We start from the raw sequence: 22,132 nt of genomic DNA on the forward strand, positions 1-22,132 counted from the left end.
AGTGATAGAGAAGAGATGAGAGAGAGGTTAGAGTGAGAGAGAGAGATTAGAGAGAGAGAGAGGATAGGGTGATAGGGGAGAGATGTGTGAGAGGATAGATTGATAGAGGAGAGATGAGAGAGAGGATAGAGTGATAGAGGAGAGATGAGAGAGGATGGAGTGATAGAGAGATAGGAGAGAGAGGATGGAGTGATAGAGGAGTGATGAGATAGAGAGAGAGGGAGATAGAGTGATAGAGAGAGATGAGAGATAGAGGATAGATTGATAGAGGAGAGATGAGAGAGGATAGAGTGACAGAAGATAGATGAGAGAGGATAGAATGATAGAGGAGTCATGAGAGAGAGAACGGAGTGATAGAGAGATAGGAGAAAGTGAATGGAGTGATAGAGGAGAGTTGAGAGAGAGGATAGAGTGAAAGAGGAGAGATGAGAGAGGATGGAGTGATATAGAGGTAGGCGAGAGAGAATGGAGTGATAGAGAGATAGGAGAGAGAGGATGGAGTGATAGAGGAGTGATGAGAGAGCGAGAGAGTGATAGAGTGAGAGAGAGAGATGAGAGAGAGAGAGGACAGAGTGATAGAGGAGAGATGAGAGAGGATAGAGTGATACAGATGAGAGAAGAGTGAGGACAGATATAGAGGAGAGATGAGAGAGGACAGAGTGATAGAGGAGAGATGAGAGAGAGGATAGAGTGATAGAGATGAGAGAGGACAGAGTGATAGAGGAGAGATGTGACAGAGGGTAGAGGGATAGAGAAGAGAGAGAGGGCGGATAGAGAGATAGAGAAGAGATAAGAAGAGGATAGAGTGATAGAGTGATAGAGGAGAGATGAGAGAGAGGACACAGTGATAGAGAGAGATGAGAGAGTAGATGGAATGATGGAGGAGTGATGAGAGAGAGAGGAATGAGTGATAGAGGAGAGATGAGAGAGGATAGAGTGATAGAGGAGAGATGAGAGAGGATTGAATGATAGATGAGAGATGAGAGAGAGGATAGAGTGGTAGAGGAGAGACGAGAGAGATGTGAGAGAAGATAGAGCTATAGAGAAGAGAGAGAGGGGGGATAGAGTGATAGAGGAGAGATGGGTGAGAGGATAGAGTGATAGAGGAGAGATGAGAGAGAGGATAGAGTAATAGAGGAGAGAAGAGAGAGGATGGAGTGATAGAGAGATAGGAGAGAGAGGATGGAGTGATAGAGGAGTGATGAGATAGAGAGAGAGGGAGATAGAGTGATAGAGAGAGATGAGAGATAGAGGATAGATTGATAGAGGAGAGATGAGAGAGGATAGAGTGACAGAGGAGAGATGAGAGAGGATAGAGTGATAGAGGAGTCATGAGAGAGAGAATGGAGTGATAGAGAGATAGGAGAGAGTGAATGGAGTGATAGAGGAGAGATGAGAGAGAGGATAGAGTGACAGAGGAGATATAAGAGATTGGAGTGATATAGAGGTAGGCGAGAGAGGATGGAGTGATATAGAGATAGGAGAGAGAGGATGGAGTGATAGAGGAGTGATGACAGAGCGAGAGAGTGATAGAGTGATAGAGAGAGATGAGAGAGTGGATAGAGTGATAGAGGAGTGATGAGAGAGAGAAAGGATAGAGTGATAGAGGAGAGATGAAAGAGTATAGAGGAGAGATGAGACAGAGGATAGAGTGATAGAAGTGAGATGAGAGAGAATATATAGTGATAGAGAAATAGGAGAGAGAGGATAGAGTGATAGAGGAGAGATGAGATAGAGGATAGAGTGATAGAGGAGAGATGAGAGAGAGAGGATAGAGTTATAGAGAGAGATGAGAGAGAGTATAGAGGGATAGAGGAGAGATGAGAGAGAGGATAGAGTGAGAGAGAGAGATGAGAGAGAGAGGATAGGATGATAGCGGAGAGATGGTTGAGAGGATAGAGTGATAGAAGAGAGATGAGAGGATAGAGTGATAGAGGAGTGATGAAAGAGGATGGGGTGACAGAGAGATAGGAGAGAGAGGATGGAGTGATAGAGGAGTGATGAGCTAGAGGGAGAGGGAGATAGAGTGATAGAGAGAGATGAGAGATAGAGGATAGATTGATAGAGGAGAGATGAGAGATGAGAGAGGATAGAGTGACAAAGGAGAGATGAGAGAGGATAGAGTGATAGAGGAGTCATAAGAGAGATAATGGAGTTATAGAGAGATAGGAGAGAGTGGATGGAGTGATAGAGGAGAGATGAGAGAGAGGATAGAGTGACAGAAGAGAGATGAGAGAGTGAGAGGATGAGTCATAGAGGACGGATGAGAGAGAGGATAGAATGATGTAGGAGTGATGAGAGAGGATGGAGTGATATAGAGGTAGGAGAGAGAGGATGGAGTGATAGAGGAGTGATGAGAGAGAGGGAGAGAGTGATAGAGAGGGATGAGAGAGGGATAGAGTGATAGAGGATAGAGTGATAGAGGAGAGATGAGAGAGGATGGAGTGATTTAGAGGTAGGAGAGAGAGGATGGAGTGATAGAGAGATAGGAGAGAGAGGATGGAGTGATAGAGAGATAGGAGAGAGAGGATGGAGTGATAGAGGAGTGATGAGATAGAGAGAGAGGGAGATAGAGTGATAGAGAGAGCTGAGAGATAGAGGATAGATTGATAGAGGAGAGATGAGAGAGGATAGAGTGACAGACGATAGATGAGAGAGGATAGAGTGATAGAGGAGTCATGAGAGAGAGAACGGAGTGATAGAGAGATAGGAGAGAGTGAATGGAGTGATAGAGGAGAGATGGGAGAGAGGATAGAGTGACAGAGGAGAGATGGAAGAGGATGGAGTGATATAGAGGTAGGCGAGAGAGAATGGAGTGATAGAGAGATAGGAGAGAGAGGATGGAGTGATAGAGGAGTGATGAGAGAGCAAGAGAGTGATAGAGTGAGAGAGAGAGATGAGAGAGTGGATAGAGTGATAGAGGAGAGATGAGAGAGGATAAAGTGACAGAGGAGAGAGGATAGAGTGATAGAGGAGAGATGAGAGATGATAGAGTGATAGAGGAGTAGTCATGAGAGAGAAGATGGAGTGATAGAGAGAGATGAGAGAGATGATGGAGTGATAGAGGAGAGATGAGAGAAGATAGAGTGATAGAGAGAGATGAGAGAGGATAGTGATAGAGGAGAGATGAGAGAGAGGACACAGCGATAGAGAGAGATGAGAGAGAGGATGGAGTGATAGAGGAGAGATGAGAGAGGATAGAGTGATAGAGGAGAGATGAGAGCGGATGAAGTGATAGAGGAGAGATGAGAGAGAGGATGGAGTGATAGAGGGGAGATGAGAGAGGATGGAGTGATAGAGGAGAGATGAGAGAGAGGATAGAGTGATAGAGGAGAGATGAGAGAGAGATTGGAGTGATAGAGGAGAGATGTGAGAAAGGATAGAGGGATAGAGAAGAGAGAGAGGGAGGATACAGTGATCGAGGATAGATGAGAAGAGGATAGAGTTGTAGAGGAAAGATGAGAGAGAGGACACAGTGATAGACGAGAGATGAGAGAGGATGGAGTGATAGAGGAGTGATGAGAGAGTAGACAGAGTGAAAGAGGAGAGATGATAGAGAGGAAAGAGTGATAGAGAGAGATGGGAGAGGACAGAGTGATAGAGGAGAGATGTGAGAGAGGATAGAGGGATAGAGAAGAGAGAGAGGGTGGACACAGTGATAGAGGAGAGATGAGAGAGGATGGAGTGATAGAGGAGAGATGAGAGAGGATAGAGTGATAGAGGGAGATGAGAGAGGATAGAGTGATAGAGGAGTGATGAGAGAGAGGATAGAGTGATAGAGGAGTGATGAGAGAGATAGTATAGAGTGATAGAGAGATGAGAGGGAGGATAGAGAGATGAGGGAGTTGCAGAGTGTAATGCAGTAACTGAAGGGACGAGTTTGTACAGAAATGTTTGGAAACAGCTGTGAATGGAACTAAGGGCCAGATGTACCAAGAAGGCCTTTTGAAAGTCGGAAATAGCGATTTTTAAGAAATCGCTATTTCGAATTCGCAAAATGCAATGTATCGCATTTGCGATTCGGTAAAAGCGATTTCTTAAAAATTGCAAATGCTAGTACTGAATTGCAAATTGCGATACCGGCTCCATTCGCACCTCATATCTGCAAATTTTTTGCATTTCCAAAATTGCGATTTCTTAACTGGAAATCGCAATTTTGGAAATGCAAAACCCCAGGGTGCTGGGGGCCTAAGGCCCATTCCGCTGCACCCCAAAATATTTTTTTACAACATGTATTGTGCACCCATGCCAAAAGGGCATGTGTGCTTTACATGTAAATTTTTAAAATGCATTTAAAATGCATTTTTAAAATTTGCACATGGTTATCACCAGGTTCAACCTGGTGGTAATTAGCGATTCCTAATTGCCCAATTCGCATTTAGGAAGTGCTTCTTACATGTGCTTTAGAAATCGCAAATAAGGAATCCTTATTTGCGATTTCTTATTTAGCGAGTCGCAATTTGTGACTCTCTAAACCGGGTCACAATTTTAGGGAATCGCTATTTTAGCGATTCCTTAAAATTGCTTTTGGAATGCCTTTAATACATTCTGAAATAGCTTTTTGCATTCGCAAACGGGCATTCGCACCGTTTGCGAATGCAAAAAGCTTTCATACATCTGGCCCCATATGAGCAATACAATGGGAAATGGCTGAGAAGTGAATGCAGAGTTGCTAAGTGGCAGTGCTGTTAAAGGCAATCAGATGAGCGATTGTTCTTGTTCATTGTAAGGACTGATAGACCCTCTTCTTCTGACAGCCAGCCTGAGGGTGATGACTGGTGGATTTGACATTTACTGCACAAGTGTTGTATTAGTGCATTCAAGAATTTCGAAAATAATTTAAAACCCCTGTTAAATATGGTTTTCAGATGGTAACCCATGTAATCTGAGAATCACCATCATGAAAACCATGAGCAATTGATGAGCGGTAGATGCTTGTGAAGGGGACTGATATGTGTGTATGTCAACTACAAACAAGAGTGCTGTATATCCATGGTAGGAATTTCGTGGATCTACACAGATTCCAGAACTTTCTGTTACTGAAATATAAGGAAAATTGATGCTTTTTGTCAAACTCTGAGTTTTGCATGGCTTTCTAGTTAAAACAAGCATTTGCAATGCAAAGGGTCTTGCGTTTGCTCGTGTTAGAGCTAATAGCGTTGTAAACTCCTAACTGGACTTTTCACTCGTAATGAAACCTATCAGCAAAAGTGCAATTATGTACGTAACCGGAAAAAGTGCAATTAACTGTGTAACAGGGTCGATATGATGCCAAGCGCTCTACATCTGCCAAGCGCGATAGCGCTGCGAAAATAGAGAAAAAGTAGTCCACGAACCGGATGGAAAACAGCGAGCCTCGTATGTTTTCTGTACTTGGTCGATGAGCTCGAGGAGGGCTAACCACCGGAAAAGGCATGACGTATGCGTGCCTTCCACTAATGAAATCAAGCAGATTCTAACAGGCAAGCCCAAGGACCAATGAAAGACACTGACGTGACGAGGACGGGGCTCCGAGCCCTTTTTAGTTCCTTAAGCGTCTCGCTTAGTGAAACGTATGCGCGAGCGCATGCGACGCAGGCTCGACCCTAATAAGGTTATGGGGTCTACACGTCACACCACCCTGGACTCCCCGGGGTATGTAGTTTTCTGAAACCTCTTGGATTGCTCCGTTTCCTGGCAGGCCATCTACTACTTAAGTACAGACTCACACCACTGGTTATAGCACCTCCACTGCTGGAAGATAAGTAATAACAGTTCAGGAAAAGAGAGACAGTGATTTCTGGATGTGAGCTATAATGCCTCGTCGAGGCACAAAACACTTTACAGTCCATTCACGCACCTTACAGACACCACCCATAATGCCATTCTCAAACCCACCACCAGCACAACACTGCAGAACCCTCACATCAAATACTGCTGCCCTTCAATGACCCATCACATTCATACCTCACAGGACTGAACTACCACTCACGAGCGCCACTCGGCCAGTCACCAGTCAACTTTCATGCAAAGACATCACCAGCAGACCTCAAGTCTCAAACCAGCCGACACGATGGACAAACTGCACAACATCTCACAGAAACAAGCTCCAGGCCCTGCTTTACTACCTGCTCATATCTCTGTCCACCTCAAAGTCCTGAGTGGTATTGTACGTGACGCCTCCTGCGACAGCAACCTGAGACTCAGGAAGGCATGTCTTTCAAGCACCTTTAGCGCCCTGACATTGGGAAGTCAAATTTCTAATTTGTGGATGTAAGTTGGGGAGAGTCCGAGGACGCCTTCTGGAATTTCCCTATATTCCTCAGAACATCTATCTTTGAAGCTAAAGTAAGTATTCTGAGGTTGACTGTCCTAAGCTCCCTGAAGAGCACTTCCAGGACTGCTAGGTGCTTTAGGATTGGGTGCACAGGGTGCACAGGGTACTCTGTGACGATGTGACGTACGCCCGTCCTCCGCGATGTAGCGTGCTTCGACTGTACTGCATGCGTCATACGGCAAACGGACCTTCGATCGCTGCTGAAGGATGATTGTGACAAGCAGGCCTCAGATGTCACCCATGTGTGTAGTGCAGGGTGCAGTGTTCTGTGTGTCACTCGTACCTTGACCATCTGCCTTTTATTTACACAAGATCCCTATGAAAGCAAACATGGGCTCAGCGTCTCCTCCTGTTCATGTCTCTCTGCCACAGAGCCCTGACAAATAGTTATGCATGCCAAGTGAACCTTTCCTTACAGCTTTGTATGGTAGCCACATGAGGCTCAGGAAGACATGTCTCTCATGCACCTTTAGAACAATAGCTGGGTTAAATCCAACATCTCCCAGAGTGTGGATGTCAGGAAATTAAGGTACACATGCTGGGGCATCCTGCCTTCAGCTCCCTAAAGAGCACTTCCAACACCACCATGAGATTTATGGTATGGCACACAGGGTGTATGGCACTCAAGGTACGGCACACAGGGTGTATGGCACACTGAGTACACAGGGTGCAGCACACAGGGTGTATGGCACACAGAGTACGGCACACAGCGTACAGCACTATGAGTAAACAGGGTGCAGCACACAGGGTACAGCACACTGAGTACAGCACACTCAGTACACAGGGTACAGCACAGAGAGTAGGGCACACTGAGTACACAGGGTGCAGCACATAGAGTATGGCACACAGAGTAGGGCACACAGAGTACACAGGGTGAAGCACACAGGGTGTATGGCACACTGTGTACGGCACACAGGGTACGGCACACAGAGTACGGCACACAGCGTAGGGCACACAGAGTACGGCACACTAAGTACACAGGGTACAGCACACAGGGTGTATGGCACACAGGGTACGGCACACAGGGTACGGCACACAGAGTAGGGCACACAGAGTACGGCACACTAAGTACACAGGGTACAGCACACAGGGTGTATGGCACACAGGGTACGGCACACAGAGTACAGCACACTGAGTACACAGGGTGTATGGCACACAGAGTAGGGCACACAGAGTACGGCACCCTGAGCACACAGGGTGCAGCACACAGGGTGTGTGGCACACAGGGTACGGCACACAGGGTACGGCAAACAGAGTATGGCACACAGAGTACAGCACACTGAGTACGGCACACAGAGTACACAGGGTGCAGCACACAGGGTGTATGGCACACTGTGTACGGCACACAGGGTACGGCACACAGAGTAGGGCACACAGGGTACGGCACACAGAGTATGGCACACAGAGTACACAGGGTGTGTGGCACACAGGGTACGGCACACAGGGTACGGCACTCAGAGTACGGCACACAGAGTACACAGGGTGCAGCACACAGGGTGTGTGGCACACAGGGTACGGCACACAGGGTACGGCACACAGAGTACGGCACACAGAGTACACAGGGTGCAGCACACAGGGTGTGTGGCACACAGGGTACGGCACACAGGGTACGGCACACAGAGTACGGCACACAGAGTACAAAGGGTGCAGCACACAGAGTACGGCACACTGAGTACACAGGGTACAGCACACAGGGTGTATGGCACACAGGGTACGGCACACAGAGTACGGCACCCTGAGTACACAGGGTGCAGTACATAGGGTGTATGGCACACAGAGTACGGCACCCTGAGCACACAGGGTGCAGCACACAGGGTGTGTGGCACACAGGGTACAGCACACAGGGTACGGCACACAGAGTACAGCACACAGAGTACAGCACACTGAATACGGCACACAGAGTACACAGGGTGCAGCACACAGGGTGTATGGCACACTGTGTACGGCACACAGGGTACGGCACACAGAGTAAGGCACACAGAGTCCGGCACACAGAGTACGGCACCCTGAGTACACAGGGTGCAGCACACAGGGTGTATGTCACACAGGGTACAGCACACAGGGTACGGCACACGGAGTAGGGCACACAGAGTACGGCACACTGAGTACGGCACACAGAGTACGGCACACAGAGTACACAGGGTGCAGAACACAGGGTGTGCGGCACACAGGGTACGGCACACAGAGTACGGCACACAGAGTACAAAGGGTGCAGCACACAGAGTACGGCACACTGAGTTCACAGGGTGCAGCACACAGAGAACGGCACACTGAGTACACAGGGTGCAGCACACAGAGTACGGCACACAGAGTACACAGGGTGCAGCTCACAGAGTACGGCACACAGAGTACACAGGGTGCAGCACACAGAGTACGGCACGCAGAGTACGGCACACAGAGTACGGCACACAGAGTACGGTACCCTGAGTACACAGGGTGCAGCACACAGGGTGTGTGGCACACAGGGTACGGCACACAGATTACGGCACACAGAGTACAAAGGGTGCAGCACACAGAGTACGGCACACTGAGTTTGCAGGGTGCAGCACACAGAGTACGGCACACAGAGTACACAGGGTGCAGCTCACAGAGTACGGCACACAGAGTACACAGGGTGCAGCACACAGAGTACGGCACACAGAGTACACAGGGTACAGCACACAGGGTACGGCACACAGAGTACGGCACACAGAGTACACAGGGTGCAGCTCACAGAGTACGGCACACAGAGTACATAGGGTGCAGCACACAGGGTACGGCACACAGAGTACGGCACGCAGAGTACGGCACACAGAGTACGGCACACAGAGTACGGCACCCTGAGTACACACGGTGCAGCACACAGGGTGTGTGGCACACAGGGTACGGCACACAGGGTACGGCACACAGAGTACAAAGGTTGCAGCACACAGAGTACGGCACACTGAGTACACAGGGTGCAGCACACAGAGTACGGCACACTGAGTACACAGGGTGCAGCACACAGAGTACGGCACACAGAGTACACAGGGTGCAGCTCACAGAGTACGGCACACTGAGTACACAGGGTGCAGCACACAGAGTACGGCACACAGAGTACACAGGGTGCAGCTCACAGAGTACGGCACACAGAGTACACAGGGTGCAGCACACAGAGTACGGCACGCAGAGTACGGCACACAGAGTACAGCACACAGAGTACGGCACACAGAGTACGGCACCCTGAGTACATAGGGTGCAGCACACAGGGTGTGTGGCACACAGGGTACAGCACACAGAGTACAGCACACAGAGTACAAAGGGTGCAGCACACAGAGTACGTCACACTGAGTTTGCAGGGTGCAGCACACAGAGTACGGCACACAGAGTACACAGGGTGCAGCACACAGAGTACGCCACACAGAGTACACAGGGTACGGCACACAGGGTACGGCACACAGAGTACGGCACACAGAGTACACAGGGTGCAGCTCACAGAGTACGGCACACAGAGTACATAGGGTGCAGCACACAGGGTACGGCACACAGAGTACGGCACGCAGAGTACGGCACACAGAGTACGGCACACAGAGTACGGCACCCTGAGTACACAGGGTGCAGCACACAGGATGTGTGTCACACAGGGTACGGCACACAGGGTACGGCACACAGAGTACAAAGGTTGCAGCACACAGAGAACGGCACACTGAGTACACAGGGTGCAGCACACAGAGTACGGCACACTGAGTACACAGGGTGCAGCACACAGAGTACGGCACACAGAGTACACAGGGTGCAGCTCACAGAGTACGGCACACTGAGTACACAGGGTGCAGATCACAGAGTACGGCACACAGAGTACACAGGGTGCAGATCACAGGGTGTGTGGCACATAGGGTACGGCACACAGAGTACGGCACACAGAGTACACAGGGTGCAGCACACAGAGTACGGCACACAGAGTACACAGGGTGCAGCTCACAGAGTACGGCACACTGAGTACACAGGGTGCAGCACACAGAGTACGGCACACTGAGTACACAGGGTGCAGCACACAGAGTACGGCACACAGAGTACGGCACACAGAGTACACAGGGTGCAGCACACAGGGTGTGTGGCACACAGGGTACGGCACACAGAGTACAGCACACAGAGTACAGCACACAGAGTACAGCACACTGAGTACACAGGGTGCAGCACACAGAGTACAGAGGGTGCAGCACACAGAGTACGGCACACAGAGTACGGCACCCTGAGTACGGCACACAGAGTACGGCACACAGAGTATGGCACACTGAGTACACAGGGTGCAGCACACAGGGTGTGTGGCACACAGGGTACGGCACACAGAGTACGGCACACTGAGTACACAGGGTGCAGCACACAGAGTACGGCACACAGAGTACACAGGGTGCAGCTCACAGAGTACGGCACACAGAGTACACAGGGTGCAGCTCACAGAGTACACAGGGTGCAGCTCACAGAGTACGGCACACAGAGTACACAGGGTGCAGCTCACAGAGTACACAGGGTGCAGCTCACAGAGTACGGCACACAGAGTACACAGGGTGCAGCTCACAGAGTACACAGGGTGCAGCACACAGAGTACGGCACACAGAGTACAGAGGGTATGGCACACAGGGTGCAGCACACAGAGTACGGCACACAGAGTACACAGGGTGCAGCACACAGAGTACGGCACACAGGGTACGGCACACAGGGTGCAGCACACAGGGTACGGCACACAGGGTACGGCACACAGGGTACAGCACACAGGGCGCAGCACACAGGGTACGGCACACAGGGTACGGCACACAGGGTACAGCACACAGGGTGCGGCACACAGGGTACGGCACACAGGGTACTGCACACAGGGTGCGGCACACAGGGTACGGCACACAGGGTACGGCACACAGGGTGCAGCACACAGGGTGCAGCACACAGAGTCCGGCACACAGAGTACGGCACCCAGAGTACACAGGGTGCAGCACACAGGGTGTATAGCACACAGGGTACGGCACACAGAGTACAGCACACTGAGTACACAGGGTGCAGCACACAGGGTGTATGGCACACAGGGTATGGCACACAGAGTACGGCACAGTGCTGTGACGGTAATGCAGATGTTATACAGCAAAGAGCACAGCGGTCGTGCTCTGGCAGAGGATGGAGACGGTGAGCAGGCCATAAGCAAGACTTCGCGCCTTATTCAGAACTTGGCGGACGGGTTACTCCATCACAACAATGACGGATATCCTGTCCCCCAAAATCCAAATCCCATGAGACATAATGGCATTTCGATTTCGGCAGATGGGATATCCGTCAGCGCTGAGCCGTAGTAACTAATCTGCTGAGCTCTAAGTAAGGCACATAGTAGAGAATTAAAGAACTTACACACTGTATGTTGCCAACTGCTCACGTTGGTAAAGAACTTCTTATGCTCACATCATATGGCAGAATTACCTGCACCTTCTTATCCATTCCGTCTTGTACATGTGCAATCAAGTACAGAGGCGAGCTTCCGAACGTCCACCAGCTGACCCCAAACAGTAATTGGGGAGTGCTCTCGTCATGGATGGTAGTGACCATGTTACCATCCTATCCATACTATCTGGGAGTTTGACTGCGAATGCATTGGAGTGCAATCGAGTGATCTGGCCTTTTTGAAGCTTCTTACAAACAAGCTCCTGAGGGAATCGTTGCAGTGACTTTCAACTGTACCACATGCCACAGTGCCAGTTTTGTGCATCTTGGTGAACAGCTGGTATCCTGTATAGAAATTGTGCACATGAAGTTTATAACCTTTAGGAAGGAGTGATTGGCCAAGTTCCTATACAATCTTTGCAACCATCTCTAGCATGGGAGGCCAACCTGAAGGATTTATAGCCCAGTCTTTTCCTGTACAGATTGTTTGGCTACGTACCTAACCAGTAGAGGTCTCACATCATGGGTCTGTACTGCCTGGATAGTAGTTGCTCTTTATACAGCACAATGGCCTGATCAATGGCTGTGTTCTTTCTTCCAGCAATATGAATCTCAGGAAGCCTGGCAAACAGATGTTCCACAACAGGCTACGTTTTGGTCTGTGGGTGATGATGCAGAAGTATCACTGAAATACAGCTAAGGCTGCATAAATAAAACGTGACTCTGCTCATTTCCAGTGCAAACCTGGGCTGTGTCTAAACCCTGTGACTAGACTAGGAGGACTATATGCTTGGTTTGTGCACTATCCACACATTGAGCCGAAGGCCAAGAAATTTGTCAACTATCTAAACAAATGGAGTTAGAATGCCTCCATGCTCCCTCAGAAACTGTTGTGCATGCAAAATGTATTTGGTGCACAATTTCATCAAGGTAGTCAACACCTAGAAGGAGATGGACATATTCAATAGGTGAATACTTTGCAGTATTTATTTTACATCCAGCTTCGGCAGTGAATGGGGGCATTTGGGACTAAACTAAACTGGGGGACACCAAGCGAGCACTCCGTCCGTGCTTGCCACTGTCGCGTAGGCTCTCATTATTCTAATGAGACTTCTGGATTTTGAGCTGCAGAATCGCCCGCGGTGTGGGAGACTGAGTCTAACCCACTGCGGGTGACACCTGTTGCTCCAATCCAGGTTTTGCTCTGGCTAACTAGCAGTGCCTCATCCCTACCCAAGGATAGTGATGATAGGGCAGCCAAGCGCACCTTCATCCTGGTGGGTAGGGACTCCTGCCCTCCCTGGATTCTGCTGTGCTTCTTGGACTTGGTCCCCTTCTTCCACAGGTTCTTTTGTCCAGGAATCCAATGTTGATGTCTTGCAGTCTCTTCTGGGCTTTGCGTAATTCTTCTTCTCTTCTTTGTGTGTGATCAGGCAAATTTACAGTGATTTACTGCTGCTTTCCTGGTCGCTGGGGTGGGTTGTGGTACTTACCTTTTCGGCTTTCCTAGTACTCCCAGCTCCCCTCTACACACTACACTTACCTAGTGGGGACCGACTTTCGCACTTCTCTTTCTTCGTATATGTTTTGTTCACTAAAGGCCCGTATTTCTAAGTGTTTTTATGCCTATTTCTGCATACCAGTGAATATAAAATGTGTATTACTTACCTCCTAAGAGAGTATCGCCTCTATGGGATTTTTGGTATTTGTGTCACCAAAATAACTACTTTTATTTTTGTAACACTGAGGCCCTCATTATGACATTGGCGGTAAATCCCACTTACCGTCATGCTGACTGCCGCCAACATACCACCGCCACCTCGGATATCCGCTAACCATATTATGACACACACACACCAATCCGTAACTATTCAGACACACACACAAATCTGACAGCCCAAAGGCCAGTGATAATCTGGCGGGATCAAAACCCACACCGTTACGCCAACAGAACAACGCCCACAATATTATGACCCACGAATCACCACAGCGGACATTCAATGGTGGTAAACCATTGGCGGTACATACCGCTGCACTCAAAATACACACACACAAACAAACCAGCACCACATTGGACAATTTAAATAACACACACCTGACACTCAAACACATACCACACCCACACACCCACACCCACATTACCCACAACCTCTTATGACAAGAAATAATTGCCAGCAGAGAGACAGCAAGAGCACCCACACAACCAGAGCCACATACCACCATCAACTTATACACCACCCACTCACCTTACTTCACACACGCCAACACAGCACCCTACACATCCTTACCCACACCACTCACACTACACCCATGGCACCACAACGACACCCCAGATTCTCTGAGGAGGAGCTAAGGGTCATGGTGGATGAAATCATCCGGGTAGAGCCACAGCTATTTGGATCACAGGTGCAGCAGACTTCCATTGCTAGGAAGATGGAGCTGTGGTGGAGAATCGTGGACAGGGTCAACGCCGTGGGACATCACCCAGGAACAAGGGATGACATCAGGAAGAGGTGTAACGACCTACAGGGGAAGGTACGTTCCATTGCAGCAAGACACCAACTAGCTGTACAGAGGACTGGCGGTGGACCCCTACCTCCTCCCCCACAACTAACAAAATGGGAGGAACAAGTCTTGGCAATCATGCATCCTGAGGGCCTGGCAGGAGTAGCAGGAGGACTGGCCTCTAGTAAGTCAACTCTTAACTACATTCACCCCCTTACCTGCATGCCATCACATACCCTCACCCTCACTCCCATCACTCCACCACTACCCACACACCACACCATTGCAACCCACTCATCCCAATACCAAGCCCTGCATGCCATACCAATGCATGGAAACCACTCACAGACCTGCATGGACACCTATCACTACAGCATGCACACTAGAGACAATCAGGTAGCCCACCAAATAACAACTCACACAATGCAAAGCTACCAGGGCAATAACAACCATAGAGGACAACACACCCATGCACAATATGTCACACACAGAAACATTAACACTGCATTTACATCCCCACTGGTACCCCACCCAATGTCACCGGAGAAAGGTGCAAGCAACATCCAGCTACTTCCTGAGCTCCTGTCCAGTGGCCTATTTGATCTTCCAGACATCTGACTTTCATTCTTTATTTGGATATCCTTGTTCTGGGCGGTACGACGGTGGTTGGGCTGGCCTCCCGACGCCGTTATCGAGAACTCTCATGTTCTTGGGCCTAATCCTTTTATGATTTGACAGAGTACTTTGCACGTGTGAAATATGCGCTTGAGTGTTTGTGACATTTGCAGGGTGGCTTGTGAATCGGCAAGACGCGCAATTCGTTTCATGATAATTTAATCTTGTTAATTATTGCACGCTACCATTTCTTGACATTTACATGGTGGCTTAAGAATCGGCAAGACGCGAGATTAGTTTTATGGTGTTTTAACTTTGTTGTTCATTGCCCGCTACCATTTCTTGACATTAACATGGTGGCTTAAGAATCGGCAAGACGCGCGATTCACTTTATGGTGTTTTAACTTTGTTGTTCATTGCCCGCTACCATTTCTTGACATTAACATGGTGGCTTAAGAATCGGCAAGACGCGCGATTCACTTTATGGTGTTTTAACTTTGTTGTTCATTGCGCGCTACCATTTCTTGACATTTACACGGTGGCTTAAGAATCGGCAAAAGACGCGCGATTCTTTTCATTGTACTTTGATCATGTTATTCATTGTGAGCTGTTATTTCTTGGCACTTACATCGTGGTTTACGAATCGGCAAGACGCACGATTCTCTCCTCAAGTTTAATTCATGTTGTTTATTGTATGCCACTATTCTAAGATATTTATCATGTAATATTCGAGTTAACAAGTTATGTGATTTGTTTTTCCTGAATCCATATTGTGTTATTCATGGTGCACAATCCTTTAATGGTGTTTACTGTATATATATATATATATATATATATATATATATATATATATATATATATATATATATATATATATATATAAATCTACAATATGCGCATTTGTGTTGAAACATTTTAAGAGTACACAGAAGATCAGAGTGTCTAGATGCAATATTGTATGGTCCTAGTATGCATTCTCAAAAAAGGATTTATATGACTGGTTTAAAATTTAGTCAGAACATTTTTCTGATTCTCATGTAAAGGAAAGTACTTGAATAAGAAAGTTTTCATTTAATCCATCTTGATTCCCTTACAGGTATCCGGCCATCTTGAAACTTAGTCATTTTAAAATTAATTCTTAGATTGTTCATGTTTTCAGAATGACTATGCTTAGAATCATAGTCTAGTATTGATTTCAGGAGATACATTTTTCATATTGTGTGTTCTAACCTTTTTCTTACTACAGGTCTCCTTCTCAGCTGTTTCCCTTCCTAATCCCCTCTTCCCCTCTTGAACTCTCTTAGCCTCTGTGATTTATCTATCAGAGTCTTGTGGCTGTTCAGTGGTGGACGTGTTGGGAATGTGCACAGACCCCGAGGATCTGGTGACTCTGACAGTCTCATTACCTGGATCAGTTCCTGATGGGATGAAGTGATGTACAGATTATGATGAGATGGTGATGCACCCTGTGTCTGGATCAATGCCTGATGGAATGGGTTGACACCCAATTTATGATGAGATGGTGATGGTCCCCTTGCCTGGATCAGTTCCTGATGGAATGACGTGATGTACAGTTTATGATGACAGGGCGAAAAACTCCTTGTCTGGATCAGTTCTTGATGGGGTGGATTGATACCCAGTTTATGATGAGATGAACCCATTGCCTGGATCAGGTCCTGATGGGATGGCATAATCCCCAGTTTATGATGAGATGGAGATGGTCTTATTACCTAGATCACTTCTTGATGGGATGGCCTGAGACTCACTATATGAAGAGATAGTGACGCACCCTGTGTCTGGCTCACTTCCTGATGGGATGGAGATAGTCCTATTGCCTAGCTCATGATGGGATGGTACAATATCCACTTTATGATGAGATGTTCCCATAGCCTGGATCAGTTCCTGTTGTAATGGAGAGACACCCAGTTTAGGATGAGATGGAGATGGTCCCATTGCCTGGATCAGTTCCTGATGGGTTGAAGTGATACACAGATTATGATGAGATGGAAATGCACCTGGGGTCTGGATTACCTCCTGATGGGATGGGCTGATACCCAGTTTGTGGTGAGAAGGTGATGCACCGAGTGTTTGCATCATATTTTGATGGGATGGAGTGATGCACAGTATATGCTGATATGTATAGGGATCTGGTGTCTAGATTAGTACCTGGTGGGATGGCTTGAGGCCCATGATATGATAGCGATATACCCAGTGTCCAAATCAGTTTCTGATGAGATGGAGTAATGCACAGTTTATGATTAGATGGTGAGGCATCCAGTGTTTGGGTTAATTCCTGATGGAATGCCTGGAGACACAATATATGATGAAATTGTGATGCATCCAGTGTCTGTATCATGATGGGTTGGAATAATACCCAGTCTATGATGAGATGGAGATGATCCCATTGCCTAGATCAGTTTCTGATGGGAAGAAGTGATGCACCCAGTGTCTGCATCATATTCCAATGAAATGGAGTGATGCACAGTTTCTGATGAGATGGAGATGGTCCCATTGCATGGGCCAGTTTCTGATTAGATGATGTGAGGACTAATATATGATGAGATGGCGATGTGCCCAGTATCTGGATCATGATGAGATGATAGCCAGTTTATGATGAGATGGAGATGGTCCCATTGCATGGGCCAGTTTCTGATTAGATGGTGTGAGGACTAGTATATGATGAGATGGCGATGTGCCCAGTATCTGGATCATGATGAGATGATAGCCAGTTTATGATGAGATGGAGATGGTCCCATTGCATGGGCCAGTTTCTGATTAGATGGTGTGAGGACTAATATATGATGAGATGGCGATGCGCCCAGTATCTGGATCATGATGAGATGATAGCCAGTTTATGATGAGATGGAGATGGTCCCATTGCATGGGCCAGTTTCTGATTAGATGGTGTGAGGACTACTATATGATGAGATGGCGATGCGCCCAGTATCTGGATCATGATGAGATGATAGCCAGTTTATGATGAGATGGAGATGGTCCCATTGCATGGGCCAGTTTCTGATTAGATGGTGTGAGGACTAGTATATGATGAGATGGCGATGCGCCCAGTATCTGGATCATGATGAGATGATAGCCAGTTTATGATGAGATGGAGATGGTCCCATTGCATGGGCCAGTTTCTGATTAGATGGTGTGAGGACTAGTATATGATGAGATGGCGATGCGCCCAGTATCTGGATCATGATGAGATGATAGCCAGTTTATGATGAGATGGAGATCTGGATCATGATGAGATGATAGCCAGTTTATGATGAGATGGAGATGGTCCCATTGCATGGTTCAGTTTCTGATTAGATGATGTGAGGACTAATATATGATGAGATGGCGATGCACCCAGTATCTGGATCATGATGAGATGATAGCCAGTTTATGATGAGATGGAGATGGTCCCATTGCACGGGCCAGTTTCTGATTAGATGATGTGAGGACTAATATATGATGAGATGGAGATGCACCCAGTATCTGGATCATGATGAGATGATAGCCAGTTTATGATGAGATGGAGATGGTCCCATTGCATGGTTCAGTTTCTGATGAGATGGTGCAAGGCCCAGTATATGATGAGATGGAGATGCACCTGTTATAGTTTTCACATCTTTTTCCATGTTAGGCACCCCCTGTCCTGAGCAACAAATGTTGATTATTTATGTATGACTATCAAATTCAAAATACACATCTATTAAAGTTGTTTTTCATTGCAATGTGATAATCAAGTCTGCTTAAGATAATCACAGTTTTTAATCTGGACCGCATTCTCTGTTAAAAAATAATTGTTTTTGAAATATGAACAAGGTTTCATGAAACCCAATCTTGTCATTTCCTGATTATTGCTCTTTTTAAAAAACAGGGTTTAGCAGAATGAAAATAAGTAAATATTACCAGTGCATTCTTATGCTAATGGTTTCTTCTAAAGTGTTCAACAAAGGCCTGGTAGTGTCATATCCCCTAAGAACAGAGAGTGATGGATTAGAAAGGAACTTTGTGATGAGAGAGGGTCTGCTGAATCGTATCACCAGGGTCACATGTAGCCGCCTTTTACTGGTCTAGAGATATCTTGTCTCTCTGCGTCACTTCCTCTCTCTGCAACACACATAGAAAGAGGACTATGCCTCTCAGGGGGTCTGTGCAATAAGGTGCCCCTTACTCCCCAAAGCAATCCTTCTGGTGACACAGGCGCCCTTGCACCATGCACAAGGTGAGAGCCCCTCTGCGATACGATTCTATGGGGCGCAGCACGTTCTGGGAGGGTTCTGTGTGAGATTTGTGTAACTTGCTTTTGTATAACTCTACTAACATTTTGGGCAAATTATGCAGGATTATGCAAAATTAAACTAAATGTAAATCTGTGATTTAGGGCTATATTTTACTGTGAAATGCATCTGTGCACTAATGTTAGATGTAAACGCACATTTTGCGCTATAAAAATAGCACAAATAACAAACTTCCCATACACACCACCACTTGCGTTCTGGTTGTTTGCATTGTGTGTGCACTCCTGTGTTATAACAGCAGCACAATTATGCAACATGGCATAATGGTGCGGTTTTGTGTATTGTGTGTAACATGGATAATGTGCTATTCCCAACATTACGCAAATTATGCTGGCGTAATTGAAATGTTGCCCAGGGCTAAGTAGGATCCGGTCACTATAGAGGCCATCCCTGTGTGTTGTTATTTTGCATAGAGTGCAGTCGTGTTTTTAAGGGTGCCCAGGGTTGCTTTCAGCACCTGGGACACACCCTTTGTGTTAAGTCACTGAGGGTCCTATCATGTGCTTCAGGTCCCCAAGGACTGTTCTTTCGGATGGAGCACACCCTGTGTGTTGTTGTGTAGTAAGTCACTGGGGGTCCTATCATTTGTTCAATGTTACCCCGGATCGCTTTCTGTGATGGGTCAGGCCTTGTGCATTGTCAAGTTGTGTTGTAATTCACTGAGGGTCCTATCATGTGCCATAGGTGCCTATGATTACTTTCAGTGATGGGGCAGGCCCTGTGTGTTCTTAAGTGGTTTTGTAAGTCACTGAGGGTCCTACCATGTATTCAAGGTTACCTAGGATTGCTTTCAGTGATGGGGAAGGCCCTGTCTGTGTTGTTAAGTTGTGTTAGTAAGTCACAGAGGGTCACAGTGTGTGCCTGGGGTTACCCAGGATTGCTTTCAGTGATGGGGCAAGCCCTGTGCCTGTGTGTTGCTAAGTTGTGTTGTTAGGTCACTCCGGGTCCTATCATGTGCCCTACGTACCTAAAATTACTTAAGTGATGGGTCAAGCCCTGTGTGCTGTTAAGTGGTGTTGTAAGTCACTGAAGGTCCTATCATGTGCCTTAGGTTCCTATGATTACTTTTAGTAATGGAGCACACCCTGTGTGTTGTTAACTTGTGTTGTAAGTTACTGAGGGTTCTATCATTTGTTCAATGTTACCCTGGATCGCTTTCAGTGATGGGGCAGGCCCTGTGTGTTCTTAAGTGTAGTTGTAAGTCACTGAGGGTCCAATGATGTGCCCGGGGTTACCCAGGATTGCTTTCCGTGATGGGGCAGGACCTGTGTGTGTTGTTAGGTCACTGAGGGTCCTATCATGTGCCTGGGGTTACCCAGGATTTATTTTAGTGATGGGGCAGGCCCTGGGTGTGGTGCTAGGTCACTGAGGGCCCTATCATGTGCCTGAGGGTACCAAGGTTCACTTTTAGTAATGGATCAGATCCTGTATGTTGCTGAGTTACAGAGGGTGATATCATTTCTTTGAGGTTACCAGGGTCGCTCCTACGCTCTTCACATCAGGACTGGGTAGATGGTGCTTGTTGCCTGCTCTGCAGATGAGGACACTGTGTGCTCCCTGCAGCTCTGATGGCCACTGGAAGGACTTAGATTTGATCTTTGGTTTTGCAGCCTGCTCTTCTTGAACAACCTGACAAGTTCATGCCTAAATTTAACACCAATAAATGCATAAATGATGGGGTTCAAGCAGCAGTGAGCGAGTCCCAGGCATTCAGTGATGGTCACTCCAAAGTCAAGCACCTGTTCCAAGTAGCAGTTGCGGTCGATGTAGCCCAGCCGCTGAAGGCTATCGACGAGCAGGAAGGTGTTGTAGGGCGCCCAGCAGAGGACAAAGACCACCAGAAGCACCACCACCACCTTCAGGGACTTGTGCTTTGCAAACAGGTTGGAACGGTGCAAGGAGCAGAAAATCTGTGAGTAGCAGAAGACCATGATCAGCAGCGGGATGAGGAAGCCCATGCTCAGGTTAGTCAGACGCAGAGCAATCCTCCATTTGTTGGCATCGATCGGTGCAAAGGCATTATGGCAGAAGAAGACCCTTGCACGGACAGAAAACTCCACTTCCCTGAAAAAGATCTCCACCCCGGCGAAGCCCAGGCAGATGGACCACACCAAGAGGCAGAGCAGATGGGTATGGATGGGCCGCTGCCTGCGGTACAGGTCCATGGCATGGACAATAGCCAGGAACCGGTCCAGACTGATGCAGGCCAAGAAGAAGACAGTGCTGTACATATTGAGCGTGAAGAGCGCCCCCAGCAGCTTGCAGGGGATGCGGCCCAAAACCCACCCATGAGCAAACTGGGTGACCCAGAAGGGCAAGGTGAGGCAGAGGAGGAGGTCGGCGACGGCCAGCTGCAGCAGGTAGTGGTCAGCCAGGTGCCAGGGACACTTCCTTAAGCCAAGGACCAGCAGCACTAGGCCATTCCCCACCAGACCCAGCACGAAGATGAGCGAGAAGGCAATAGGAATGAAGACTGTGTTGAAGTGGCCGATGGACTCCATCGTGCAGGGCGCAGTTTCCTCAGATAGATCCGGGAGATCCGTGGGCAAGGAATAGTACTAGAAAAAAGAAAAGTAAGTTAGTCCACACCTCATAGCACAGGCCTCTACACGTCATGTGAATCTGAAGGTGCTCCTCCACACCTTCATAGTGATGGCTGACAGAACTAGAGGATGCACCACCAGACCTTTGTATCAGAGTCCTGAGATTCCAGGGGTACGTGACCAGACCTTTGTATAAGAGTCCTGAGATTCCAGGGGTATGCGATCAGACCTTTATATCAGAGCTCTGAGATTCTAGGGGTGCACAAACAGGCCTTTATATCAGCGTTCTGAGATTCCAGGGGTGCACAAATAGACCTTTATTTCAGAGCTCTGAGATTCTAAGGGTGCACAAACAGACCTTTATATCAGAGCTCTGAGATTCCAGGGGTACAGGAACAGAAACAGACCTTTATATCAGAGCTCTGAGATTCCAGGGGTGAACAAACAGACCTTTATATCAGAGCTCTGAGATTCCAGGGGTA

The 22,132-nt window shown here is 47.8% G+C and overlaps 1 protein-coding gene across 1 annotated transcript in view; it reads right to left on the reverse strand.

Moving 5' to 3' along the window:
- Nucleotides 1-18,040: 18,040 nt before the first annotated feature.
- Nucleotides 18,041-22,132, reverse strand: part of LOC138246700 (C-X-C chemokine receptor type 3-2-like) — a 72,283-nt gene continuing 68,191 nt past the window's right edge. The window contains exon 2 of the mRNA XM_069201472.1: nucleotides 18,041-21,665. Coding sequence (XP_069057573.1) covers nucleotides 20,601-21,665 — 1,065 coding nt within the window. The 3' untranslated portion in view covers nucleotides 18,041-20,600. The remainder of the gene's footprint in view (nucleotides 21,666-22,132) is intronic.

Source organism: Pleurodeles waltl, chromosome 7 (genome assembly GCF_031143425.1).
Source record: "Pleurodeles waltl isolate 20211129_DDA chromosome 7, aPleWal1.hap1.20221129, whole genome shotgun sequence".
NCBI lineage: Eukaryota > Metazoa > Chordata > Amphibia > Caudata > Salamandridae > Pleurodeles > Pleurodeles waltl.